We start from the raw sequence: 14052 nt of genomic DNA on the forward strand, positions 1-14052 counted from the left end.
CTTTTGTTTTGTTTTTTTGTTTTTTTAATTAAGTACATTAATTTTCAAATTTGATGAAGCATTATTCATTGATAAGCACTGGATGGAGACCCAGTTACAGTGCACCCTTCTTGCTTTCTTCTGTCTTTCATTAATTACTCAGTTAGCGGGGGTTGCTCACTGATGGATTCATGCAGTGGTAGCACTTTGCGTGTGTGTGTGTGTGTGCTCACGCTTCCACCCGGCTCCAGATGGTAGCAGAAGGAAGCTTTGAATCAGTCTGCCAATAGGCCTTATGATAGACATGATTAAACACACTAACTAATTACATGGAAGGAAATTAAATTTTGGTCCCCTGTTCTATCCCCCGCCACAAACATCCATGATCGGAAGTCACAAAAGAACACACACGAACTGTGAATGCAACACATCGGCACAAAGGCTCACGCAGACACACGCAGACACACGAAGTCGGCCTCATCCAAGACTGATACCAATCATGTCACCGCTAATCAGGGTGCTTGGTGAACAAAGCTGTCAGAGGAATCCAATCATATCACAGATGATGAAATCGTTTACTGTGGATGAAGATGGAAGATGAGGAGCATGGCTACCAATATGAATCCAGTAGTTAGTCTCTATCCTGAGAAAATTGCATATGTGAGGATTCTTGAGGAAAGTGATTATATGCTCGAGAAAAGCGATCAGAAGACCAGCCTATAGAGTTACATAAAGTTGAGAAGCTGAAGATGTTTCAGAATTTGTCCAAGAGCTGTTGTTAGCACCTCAAAGTGGTAGGATTCCATCAGCCTCACATTAAGAAGTCACTGGTGACATGTCAGACACTGACTACATTGACACAGACTATATAATAATGCAATTCATAGTGTGTCAGTGCGCAGCACCATTTTGGAATTGAAACATTTGTGGTTTCTATTTTCAGAAACCAAAACTGCTTATTATGGTAAGCTCATGGTCATGGTTGATGGTTTGGGATGCAGCAACAATGTCAAACTGCTAATTAATCAGTAAAATGTAGACATAGACCGTTTAATGCTTTTGGACAGATGAGCATTGCTATCGTCTATGGCAATGGCTCATAGCTACCATGGCAGGTTGTTACATACATTCATGTTTATGTGACATTATTTTCATGAATAGAATGAAAAAGTTGAACCCTTGTTTTCTAGAATCACACGGTCCTATGCATAATATTCTGGGACATAAAAAAAGAATAGTACTGCAAATAGAAAGGCTTTTGTAACTACAATCATCTTTGGCAGTGCCACACGTCTCCATATGGCAGATCAGGCTCTGTGCCAGTTTGCTTCACAGACTAAAGTACACATACATGCCTTTTAATTACATGAAGCTCAAACATGGCACAACCATATGTTGGCAATCCCCAGACTAACTATATTTCATACTCAATTCATTTAGCTAATGCTCAAACTCTCAACTCTCTTCCAACAAATAACAAAAGAAGGAAGAATCTTAAGATAATGTCACACAAACACAGCAACCAACACAACATTAAAACCACTGACAGGTGAAGTGAATAACATTGACATCTTGTGACAGTCTAATGTTCTAATGGGAAACCTTTGGACCTGTCATTCATGTGGATGTTAATTAGACATGTATCACATACCTAGAGCAGACACTACCCCCCCATAGTAATGACACTCCTTGAGGGCAGCAGCCATCCCCAGCAGGATGCAGCCTGACACACACACACACACACACACACACACACACACACACACACACACACCCAAGGAAAGATCCACAGAGTCCTCTCCCCTAAACCCATAGGACCCAACAGCCCCCACTAACAACATTCTGTTACCAGACACCACTGGACACCCTCAGAAGGCCCATGTCCATTCTCTGATGAGTAACAATTGTTTTGGAGGTACAAGAGAGACCTACACAATATTAGGAATGGGGTGATAATGTTTTGCCTGATCGGTGTATACAAGACTATTTTTTTTTTCTTTTTACACATTTGTTGTGTTGCTTTACAAATTGTGCTACATAAATGAATTGTCATTTGATAAACAAATTATCTCTAGATCACCGGTTAAATATGAATTATCACATCAAAACAGATCAAAACATCTCATCAGTCAGGACTGGCTGGTAGGACCTAAAATGTGCTAATGACATATGACACATGTTCGGTCAATACGAATAAGGGGGTAAAGTAGTGGTATGACAGACAGGTGGCAAACAGGTACTTGGACATATACTACCAGTCAAAAGGTTGTAGTTCTGTAGTACTTTACAGAATTGGATTTTTTTTTGCAAAACTGCCATAGTAATTCCAAAGTATAGCCAGCAAATTTTGTTGTTTGTGGAGGACACATTGTTTTGATTTCCTCTTTTTCCAGAACACGTGTTGTTTCAAGTTGAAAATATTTCTTATAAACACTCTTGTCTCATCGCAAATTCAAGATCAACATTTTGTGCGGCTCTGACTTTTTAAACATAAACCATGTCTATGAAATGGAAGCTGCACTAATGGACGTTGCAAAAATCACACTGGTGCACTTCTTTATGTATTGTATGTCTTTGTTTATACGAACACCTCTGTCATCAGCCTGATGTTTTTAGATGGTTGTAAATAATTACAGCATGTTGCCAGTCAAACCTGGACTGTGAGCGTGGAGTTGCTGACACTCTCTCTTGAGTCCAAACCCAATCTTTGCCACTAGCGGCTGGTCAATATCAGCAAAAAATAGAAAATACACAAGGAATGTAGTTTACTTTACCGTGCAGAGAACGATTTTCTATGAGTACAAAGATCAAAAAATGAAAATTACAATGTGCTCTACACAGTAGTTTTACTTTCTGTAAATATATATATATATATATATTTATATTTGGTTTGCGACCTCTTATGAGAGAGCTATGAACCTGGAGTCACAGCACTTGGGGCTTTCTTTGGCCAGCTGCTTGTTGAAATGCAGACAGATACCGTGGCGTGCTGGTGGTAAATATACTTTTCAGACACTCTGAGGACTTACATGTCTCTCAGATTCTCTTCTCAGACCCACACGGTGACCATACATATATAAAAACAAACAAAATATGCTGTCCCTGAAGCTCTGATGTAATTTCTGTTGCCCTGCAGAGAAAACCTAGATTCTGTTTTGGGAAGCATTTTCCTGAGGGTTAAAAGCTGACATGACTGATATAACAGGTGCTGCAGTGTGCCAAGCAGACACCAAGGCTCTGTAGAGAAGAAAAGAAAAGTGATTTAAAAGGCTGATAAAAGAAAACAGGAAGATGAAATGGATTAGTGATGGATAGATGGGGTGTGAGAAGAGAAAAGGTGAAATCAAAGATGAGAAGAAAGGAGAGGGCATTAGAGACAGAAAAAATGGATTATGAATGGATAGTGTGAGGACTTGAAAAAGGGAGAAGACAAATGCTCAGAAACAGGAAAAGGAAAAGGACGAAGTAAAAAATGGGGATTAGCAATGGAGGGTCTTGTGAAAGAGAGAGGAGATGAGTAAGGGGACGAGGAGGAGAAGATTATGATGGACTGATATGCTCTTATGTTCTATTGTCTGGAGAGCAGACAGAACCTAAAAAAAAAAAGAACTGTGATTAGCTTTCTGTCAGTTTGTGTTTGTTAAAGCATTTTCCTGCTTATTTTATTTCATGAATCTGAGCCTGTGTGTCCACCTGAGTGAATGCATGTGTGTGTGTCTGTAACAGGCTAAATGCCACTCATCTGTCCCGGTTAAGTTAAAAACAAGAACAAAACAAAGAGACACTTCTAAATGTTTGCCCTTTGAAATCTTTACATCTGCAATCCATCCATCTGCTCTGCTGCAGAAGAAGAGGAGGGACAGAGGGATGCATGGATCAGAGAAATGGATGGAAGGAGGGAGGAGTGGAGGTTTCGAGGTTGTTGGGTTCGTGGATGGAGGTGGGGAGGAGGGTTGAATACCTACAGCTGAGCAAATTAAAGTAAAAGCAAAGGATAGATGACAGTGGGGTACAGGGTGCATCTGGGAGCCCGGTGAACAAGTCGTTGAGCAAGCCAGGGAGGAGGAGGAGGGCGAGCGAGAGAGGCAGAGAGAAGAAGAGTGGAGAAGGAATGAGAGAGAGGAAGGAAGGAGAATGGGAATGAGAGGCAGAGTCGTGACTGTAGGTTGATTTACGGAGGCTTTCCTTTTAATGAAATTGTTTCAGTGACAGAGCCGGTAAAAGGCCCTTAATGGATTGGCTGGCCTAATGTAATGAAATTACTCCCTCTTTCACTACAGAGAGAGGGAAAAAAAGAATAAAAGAGGACATGGGGAGGAGGGAACGGAGGAGGATGGGAGAGGAGAAATGCAATTAATATTTACAGAACAGACAAGCAGGGTGGGCTTTAGTAGCAATGGCTCGCTCGCTCTCTTCTGCACTGTGTCTACCTCTCTCTACCCTCTCTCTCCCGGTGGCCAGTGTGCGCTGGGCAAGCGGCAGGGGAGGGAGGTGATAGGCTGACGCCAAGCAGGCCACTTCAGCACACCGGTCTCCTCTCTCATGCTTTCCTTTTCCTCTCCTCTCCTCCTCAGAGCTGGCCATATCAGCGCTGAGGTGAGAGACTTAACCTTCCAGCTTGTGTGCTATCATCTGGACTAGGCTTCCCTAGAGCGTGTGTGACTGAGTGTGTGTGTCTGGGAGAGAGAGTTAAAACCGGTGTCTCCCACCTGCTACCTTAAACCCACTACCGGGGTATCACCTTACACACACGCGCAGGCACACACACTCATTCACGCAGCCCATCTTTTGTTAGTCCCTCCCCCAGCTGAGCGGACCTTGCAGACTTGCGCCTGACTCTCTCCCATCTCTCTCTCATATCTGTGTGTGTGTGTGTCTGTGTGTGTGTGTGTGTGTGCGTGGTGCAGGCAACTGGACAGCAACCACATCAGCTGCATCGAAGATGGAGCTTTCCGAGCGCTGCGCGATCTGGAGATTCTGTAAGTAGAGAAAAACCATGGTCCTCCATCTCTCTCTTCCTCTCATCAGTTGCCTCTTCTCCTCTCTCCTTCTCTCCCCCTCTTCATGTGTTGTCTGTGAAACACGGGTCCGTCCTGCGCTCTCCTCCTCACACTATCAGCTTTGTTTTCTGTCTTGTTCTGTCTCTTCATCCTTTCGTGCTTCTCTTTAATTTAAATTACATTTTCCTCTCCTCTCCTCTTACTTCTGTTTCACATTTTACTCTTTTCCCTTCATCTACTTTTCTGTTTCAGCTTTTTGTCAGCTTTATAAATGTATGTTACTGTGTGTTTTCAGTGTCAGAAAAGCTATATTAACAGTGATTCAGATTCAGAAAATGCTGTTTCTTTACATGTTCCTGTGTGTGAATCTGTAGTGACGTGTGTGTGTGTGTGTGTGTGCGCCTGCTGAGGTGCATGCAAGTACCTGTGTGTGTTTCTTGCGCGGATGAAGTGCAGCGTGCCTGTTCATTCACCAGCAAACGTTGAGGTTACAATTTACTGAGACACACAAACGCACACATACACATACACGCGCACAATCCACCACCTGCCATGCTTTGCATTTTCTTTGCACCATGTGTGTTAGTGCAAGTGGGTGATCCCCCACCCCCTGCATATGGGGATACGTTAATGTTTGTGCATGTTTGTGTCCAGCTGTGTGAAGAACTGTGTGTGTGCGTGTGTGCGCGTATGTGTGAGGAGATTCTGTGCATCTGATCTGTCCACATTTCTTGAGCTGCTCATTTGTCACTTTGCTCAGAGGTGTGACTGGTGACCGTGCAGTGCAAGCTGTGTTCAGAAAGGTGTTTACTTTTTCCTTACTCTGTGTGTGTGTGTGTGTGTGTGTGTGTGTGTGTGTGTGTGTGTGTGTGTGTGTGTGTGTGAGTACCTGCATGTGCTAATCATTAAGCATTAATATGTGTATACATTATGTGATTTTCGCCTACATAAAAACATGTAACAACATATACTTTGCCTAACATTATTGTATCTGTTAACAAACAGAATGTCAAGGTTGTAGTGTCAAGTCCTAATTTTGACAAATTTGACCAAAAAAAAAAAAAAAAAAAAAACACAGCTGGAAAGAAGTTAAGAAAAAAATGAAATCTTCGGTTGGCACAGGCATAGGTGAAGTCTGCAGTGTTGTTGCCAATGCTGTACATTCTGCTGTATGGTGCTGAGGAGTCAAAAGGCTCGTAGTAGTTCTGAATATGTTTACAACGCCGGCAAATACAAAGAAAGAGAAGCATTTAGTGAGGCAAAAAGAGGAAAAAAAGGGGAACGATAATAATGAAAAGGACGAGAAGATGCGAAGGAAGATGTGTTGTCCCAACCTGGCTGTCCAGAGACAGACCCAGATACTGTGATCCAGTGGTACAATGATATAGTGCTGAAGATGTTTTTTTTTTTTTTTAGCAGAATGTGGAAGTTGTTGGTTGTCATGGTTTTGAACACATTGTGACGATAATCGGATCCTTTATTCATCAGTTAGGCAGCTCAAATGAATAGAACCCTAATTGGCTGCTTCTGGAGGAAATAGGTCTCATTATCACATAAAAACTTACTGTATCAAACAACATTTTGGGGAGACAGACTATTTAAAGCATTTTATTAGTCTATTATATAAAGCCTGGGCTAAATACATGAGAGAAACAAGAGCAATGAAAAAATCCAACCCAGAATCTATTGGTTACATGTGTTTTCTCAAAAGACTCGTGTCCAATTGTAAATTTGTAATTGAGTTAGTTTCTCTTAGTTTTTATTCTTTTTCAAATTATATAAGAATAACGGTATCAAGGATTAGAATTACATTTTCCTCATGATTACACAGTTCAAAACATTGGTAATGGAAATGCTCAGTGAGATTCCCATCAGTATCAGTAACGTCTTGGTTAGCATCCTGCTGTAGTAGGTGCAATTGTTCTTGGTGCAGTCTGGTGCTGCCTAATGTGTTCCCATGAATGATTAAAGAGAGCAGAGGATACAGTGGTAAATGGTTCAATACACTGTGTGGTGGCTTACACTGTAGACCTCATCGAGGACAAAATCAAATCTTAATAGCAATGAAAGAAATGCACAAGTATTAAATCTGAAATGTTTCGCTTCAAGTCCGTATCGTAGATTTTCATTTAAAATGTCCTGATTCATGTTTTACTTCCTTTTCGCTAAGTTTCCGTTCTTGATTCACAGGCATCACTTTTTGCTCAGTGCACAATGAAAGTGATAGGGGTAGATAGAAGGGGGGGATCGGCAGTGCGAGATACAACATATTAGCAATTCATAAGACTCTGACAGCTGAGTGCTCGGCAGGATTTACAATTCACTGTAAATACGCAGCCGTTCCCATTCACAGCAGACAGCATGACAGCACACAGTATATTCACTGAATGTGACGTTTTAATAAAGGCAGGTGTGCGTGCGTGTGTGTGTGTGCGCGCATGCATGCCAGTCTTTGTGCACGTGTGCAAAGGGCATGAATGACAGTAAGCAATTCTGCCGCTGGACTGATCTTCATTTCAGCATCTTAACACACACGCACACACACAGATGTGTTTGCACATATTCATACTCACACACAAACACAGACGCAGCCCCATCTGTTCAGCTCTTGGGGTTGAATTCGTGACCGTAGTACAAAATGGGATGATAGAGATAACAGTGATTGGAGGTCATGTGACTGCACCATCAGGTAGGTGTGTGTGTTCATGTGTGTCCACTTCTGTGTGTGTGTGAGTATCCTCTTGTACAGAGTTTCCGTCTTTGTGAAGACCAGTTTAAGACCTTAACAGCAAGCCTCTTTAAGGGTTGAGACATTTCTTTTGACCTACAGTTATTATGTTTAGATTAAGGATTGAGTTAGCGTTGTAATAATTGATTGATTAATCCATTAGTCAGTCACGATTTAAGATTCTCATCAAGCAATGATGTTGAAATATTTGCCTGTTCCAGTTTGAGGATTTGCTTTAGGTCAAGCCATTTGTAAATGTCGCTTTACTCTGTGGGAGATTGTTACTAGTATATACGTATAAGTATACAGTATTCATTTTCCAGGATAATATAGATGATTTATCTATTTATCGAAAGAAGAATACAAAATTGCTAAAAATATAAACAAAAAATTACAGAAGCCTTAGTGGAACATCTGGAATTGCGGGCGTAGTGTATTGCGTCAAAGTGAAACCTTACATGTATGTTTGTGCTTCACTCTGGCCGGATATGCATGTGTCAGCTACTGTCATTGATTGTGTGTCTGTGTCTTTGTGCTTCTGTGTTTGTATTTGCATATGTGATATGTGCACTGTTATATATAACATATATTCATATATATGTGTAATATGTAAACCAGAATTTGTAAAAGTGTCGTATGGCTGCGGCCAAATGAATATGTGCTGTGTGTGTGCGTCATGTTAATTGAAAGAAGAGCAGCTCTCCGCGTGCCACTAATGAATCTCCACTTTAATTAATCTAGTCATTTTTAATTAGCCAATGTTTCTTGGTAGACTAGGCTTTATCTGAGCTTAATATGTTTCACAGGAGCAGCGCTGATGAGTCTAAGCTGAATATTGGGGCGTCTGGCTCATTTTAAAAATGCTAAATCAATTTTACTTTAGTATTTTCATTAATCTTATTATAATTGTTCTCTTCCCGGGTGGCATATTAAGTTAGACAACATGTTAAAATTATGAGATTAACGATCATAAAAGGAAAAAAAATGTCTATTTGTTTAGTGCCTAAAACCCATAATTGTTTGTCTTTTGTGGACAAAAACGGTCACTTATTGTGAATTTCAAAATTGAAAAAGAGGAAACATTTTATGAGGTCAATAGAAATTGAAACACACAACCTTTTTATGTCATTTTGGTTACATGATGTTCTGTGGCAACGTACCACGGAGCAAAATAAAACCCATGCTTTACTAGCCCAGTAAGTAAAACATCTGAAAGTATTCTCAGTAACGGCTGCTTGTCAGAGAACTAACTTCTGCCCTCTAGGAAATGAAGCATCCCCAAGAAGTTTTAGAGAAGTGTTTGAGAATTACTCTTGTCTGGCTTTGAAGAAGACTTTAGTTTCCTGAAAAGGTTTTGGAAGAAAGAGGGATAAGACTGAAAATACTTTTACATTCATCATTTCCTCTGATACTATTTCCCTTTGCTCATATGTCCTTAGATAGTCTGTTTCTTTCTTGCTTCTCTCTCTCTTTCATGGCTGCCAGGATGAAAGTGGAGGATTGGTGCTGTAAGAGCAAGGCAGTGTGGGGCTATGATTTATTTAGGCCCAAAAGAAGTGTGGTTACTATCCTATCCTTTTTTGGCCAGGAGAAGCAAAAGAGAAATTTGGGTGGGGGTGAGGGTATGCGTTCACAAAATGGAAAAGGGCACAAAGAGGAATGTAAGGGGGAAGAATGGAAGGCTTACGTTGTAGTGGTGTTGTAAAAGCTCACAGTTTCCTGTACATAATTTATTTATTCACGGTGAGACCTAAGGAGAGAGAGAGGGAGAAACTAGACAATGCTGAGGGAGAGACAGAGAAATGTGGACAGTATGATGAAGAGATACATGTGGAGAGAAGGAAACGATAAAAGGCAGGGAAAGAAGAACATTTGAGTAACATGTATATACACTCTAAAGCAGTCAAAGGACAAATACAAACAAGAGTAAACTAAAACTTGCCTCCTTGCTGTGGCTAAAAAACAAGAGAAGAAGAAGGGGATTCACAAGGTATAAAAGACATCAAAGAGTAAAAGGGAGATGAAATGGGAGGCAGAGAAGGAGGAAGAAACACTGATGTGACATTAGCGGGTAAAAAAAAAAAGGGAAAGAGCTGTGATAGAAAATAGATTGAAAGGATCAGAGTGGGGAGAGCAGGGAGGCATTAATTATTGATGGAACAAATGTCTGACTGACTGACTCAATTTGGCCCTTTGTTGTTTCCAGACCACCAAGGCTGTCAGATAGACTCAGTACAGCATTTTTCAAAGTAAGGATGGAGACCCCATCTCATTTACTCATGAGTTGATTTTCAGGATGTTTTATCAGCGTGCACTAAAAAGTAGTTTATTTTAATTAGATTCAAAGTTAAAAAGTTTTCATTAAATATTGTCCAAAATTGATTATTATAAATTGAAGTCATCCAGATGACAAAGGAACAAGCTGAATCTTAAAAATGGATGGCCTTTTTTTTAATAACTAGATATTTGGAAATCAATATCTGCCTTCCCGGAAGTAGAGCATCAATCATAAAATGACGTACGGTTTGAATTTCAACCTGCATGTGGCCAGTCATAAACTGCTGTCCTGGTTCTTTATTGCCATGGACTTCGGTTCAGCTTGACCTCTTCCACAGGTCATCTGAGCGTTCTTGTTAATATCCGCGCAGTCACTTTCCAGTGCCAGTTCATGGAGACAGACTCCAATACTGCCATGGTGAAAAATTAAAGAGGGAAATTAACACGCTCAGGTGATTTTAGGTAAGTTTTCCCTGCCTGGAAATTAGAGGAGAGAGTCTGTTGGCTGCGATGCTGAAAGTCAATTTCAGAAATTAACTTTCTGGCTTGTCTGCCAAGGCTTGTATACTAACACAGCCCTGCCTGGGAGAGGTTGCTTTTCATGACTAAAATAATGACAGCTGTAAAGGCAGCCACAGGCAAGGGCAAAGATAACAAAATGGTACTCGAATTAAAAGGTTTATTTACAAAACAAGCAAAGTAGATGAGATGTAGCTGTCTGTCAGTGAGTGAGTAAGTGGATGTTTATGGAGAATATTATTGCGAACCCAAACAAAGTACATGATGAGTCTGTCAGAGAGGCCTGAAGAACAAATTTGCTCATTGCTTTGTAGCTGAATGTTGGTCGCTAGTGGCAATTCAGTCTCTGGTTGCCTTCGTAACCCTCTTGTACGTTGCTGAGTGAAACTAGCTATTTAAAAAATATATAGCTAGTGTGTGGATGGAGGTAGCTCTCCTTCTATTTGAAAAAACAATTTCAACAAAGTTTAATTCCCCTGACGCTTCAAGCCCAAAATCACAGATGCTGTTTCCCTGTGGTAAATGTTCAGGGAGCTCTTTGCTAATGTCAGTCAACCTTATCAGACGTTCTCATTGGTGGCTGCCACGATCGCATTGCCTCATTCATTCTTTCATTTATTCTCTGTAACCGCTTTTCCTCTGAAGGGTCATGGGGGGGGGCGCTGCCTATCCGAGCTGTCACTGTGCTGGAGGTGGGGTACACCCTGGACTGGTCGCCAGTTTATCGCATTCACCATTTCACACTCATGTCTACAGCTAATTTAGAATCACCGATAAACCTAACGAGCATGTCTGTGAAGGGTGGGAGGGAGCAGGACTACCCAGAGACGATCCACGCAGATACAGGGACAACGTGCAAACTCCGCACAGAAAGGCCCCAGTCAGCGATCGAACCTTGTTGCTGTGAGACATCAGTGCTAACCACACCACTGTGTCACCCCGCATTGCTTCAAAGTAGTTCAATTTGGTACACGCTCAATTCACACTGCATTGCTGCAAGTTGCAAAATTTCATTAAAATTCACTGTCTTTAGTTGCATCATTACTGCTAGTTGCTTCCAAAGTCTACACTCCTTGAGGACTTTTGGCATTAGTGAATTGGTTGTCAATTTCAAACTATGTTGTGTAATTCAGAGTTACACACTGGCCAGGAAAATAAAGAAAACACTTTTCGTGCAGTATCTCTTAAAATCAAGCATCAAGAATGCCCTCTAGCAGGGTGTCAGCTCTGCTGGGAGATCCATCTGAAAGGTATGAATGATCAGCCCTGAATCTCTAAGACAGTGATAAATTCATATCGGACGATTCTCCAGTGCACAGTTTTTGTGCTACTGTGGCTTTTTTGAGTTTGTATCCCACCACAGACATAGAATTAATACAACAAATATTCTTCTTAGCTTATCTTCTTCAAACATTTATAATTTCAGATATTTTTCCTGATTGGAAAATGGGCAACAATTCGTGTGGCTAAACTCTTGTTATCCTTTGTTTTATCAGACAATTGCACATTTTACCTAACATGGCAACACATTTTAAGCTTTTTACATGAGAGATGGTTCAGGCAAAGGATTGGGTTACGCTGAACTTCATCAGGATTACACTGTGTTAAAAACAAGGAAAAACACAAAATGCATATTGATGACACATGACCTGTCTGGCTGTGTGAAGCTCTGCCAAGAAAGTGTTGCATTGATTATGTTCTCCAAAAGGCTTTCACAAAAAAAAAAAAAAAACAGGCAACCTGGACTTGAACTTCAACGCCTTTTGGATTACCATGACCTGAATGACTGTGAACCTCACAGACACCACTGATTATGTTGTATGAAAACAGCACTTGTTTAACTAATTTCTACCATGGTTTGGCAACAGACTTCTGAAGTGCCAAAACAAGTGTTCATTAAACCTCAGAAACTTTGAAGAGACAACAGAGACAGAGACAGCGCACTTGGCTCTTTGTTCCTTAACTTAAAATCACAAACAGATTGCAAGCCAAGGGAGGACTTATCAAATTTGCCATTAAACACCTATCAGAATGAATTAGTGCCGCACAATAAGTCTAAACAAATCATTTTCCTAATGTGAGCGTAACTGGTGCATAACAGTCATCTTTAGTGTCAACATGAAAAGTTTGATCTTAATGACATGACTTTCATCTCTGTACAAGTTTTTGAAGGCTTCAGATGTTGTGAAAGTTCATACACACATTTTGCAACTTGGAACAAATTTCTCGTCTCATCTTTGAAAGCAACAAATAAAAAGATTCTCTGAGTATACTCTGTTGCAAAGGTCAGACCCGTTCGCAAGCAGCGTGTCCTGTCCTGTCTTGACTTACAGTTCACTGACAAAGCAAAGAATCCCCTGTATATATCACCACTTCATGATTTGATAGTTAAAGTTGCAAAGTTGAAGCAAACACATCAAAAGAAACTTGAACTTGAATTTTGTTCAGTGCACGAGTGAGAAGAGAACCGTGGTTTTTATATTTAACAACCTCACAGTCGGCTTTTCTCCTAACACTTTGATTTCACTTATTTTGAAAACCTTTCATGGTCAAAGCTGTTTGTGCTCAAAACTTGTAAGGCTATTAAATGCAGCAGAAGTGGAAATGTAATTATGTGATAAACACAGTCTTTATATTTGGCAGAGGAGCCGCTCGATCCACTTAGTCAGTTTGATTCCTGGAGAATTCCTCGTCTTTGCAATCACGTCAGCGCAGATGGTAGACATTCCTCCTGTAGCGGCTAATGACTGTATGTACCAGCGTGCGTGTGTGTGTTTTTACTCAGCGAGACCTAATTTAATGCTGAGTGCCAGGATTGAATGCAGGCCAGCCTTCCTCCGCTGTACCTTGAAGTCTTTCCATATACTCTTCCATTCATTTGTATCAATGAGGAAATGCAAAATAGCCCCAATATGTCTTTTTATTCCCACAACATGAAGCTATATTTTACTACCCTGTGCTTTGTTCATGTACATGATTGTTGTTTTGACTGTAGATCTTTCACCTTTTTTGTTTAGTTCTTATGACTTAATTAACTACTGTGGTATATTTACTGTTACTGTTACCAGCATGTAACCTGATTTTGGTAACCTTTAGCCAGCCAAGCAGCTTGCTAAGAATTGTGCCGTAGATCATACTTTCTTGATTTATTATGCTGCATTCAGTTGTGTGTGTCTGCAGAAAGGTGCAGTTTGTGGATGTTTTGCATTCACAAGGACGAACCAATCATTGCTAATGCCTTGCAATGTCTCAATCAATAATATATAATCTATTTTAAAGCACTTACCTCATTGCTAACGCCTGATTTTAAATTCCGCTGTGTTTTAGCAAGTGTGTCTGCGTGTCTTTGAATGAGTTAATCCAGTTAGTATGTATGTCTACCAGGCCACATCAGAATAAATGATGGGTCCCTGTGTGATGATGAATGGTAATTTAGATTTAACATAACTGGACTAACGAGCGCACTAATGACTCCAAAGCTAGCCTGGACAGCTCTCACTCGATGGGCTCACGCCTTGCATCCCAATGAGATGGGGAAAGGGCACCCAC

General features: G+C 40.7%; 1 protein-coding gene across 2 annotated transcripts in view; it reads left to right on the top strand.

Moving 5' to 3' along the window:
- Positions 1–14052, top strand: part of slit3 (slit homolog 3 (Drosophila)) — a 209869-nt gene that overhangs the window by 118563 nt on the left and 77254 nt on the right. The window contains exons 1-2 of one of the 2 annotated variants that reach the window (XM_047584854.1): positions 4444–4575; positions 4887–4958. Coding sequence is in view for 1 of the 2 variants with exons in the window: in XM_047584852.1 (XP_047440808.1) it covers positions 4887–4958 (72 nt within the window). In the remaining variant the exon portion in view is untranslated. Of the gene's footprint in view, positions 1–4443; positions 4576–4886; positions 4959–14052 lie in introns of those variants that run through there. The other variant, XM_047584852.1, reaches the window with a different exon arrangement.

The sequence above is a fragment of the Mugil cephalus genome, chromosome 5 (assembly GCF_022458985.1).
Source record: "Mugil cephalus isolate CIBA_MC_2020 chromosome 5, CIBA_Mcephalus_1.1, whole genome shotgun sequence".
In the NCBI taxonomy this organism is placed as follows: Eukaryota; Metazoa; Chordata; class Actinopteri; order Mugiliformes; family Mugilidae; genus Mugil; species Mugil cephalus.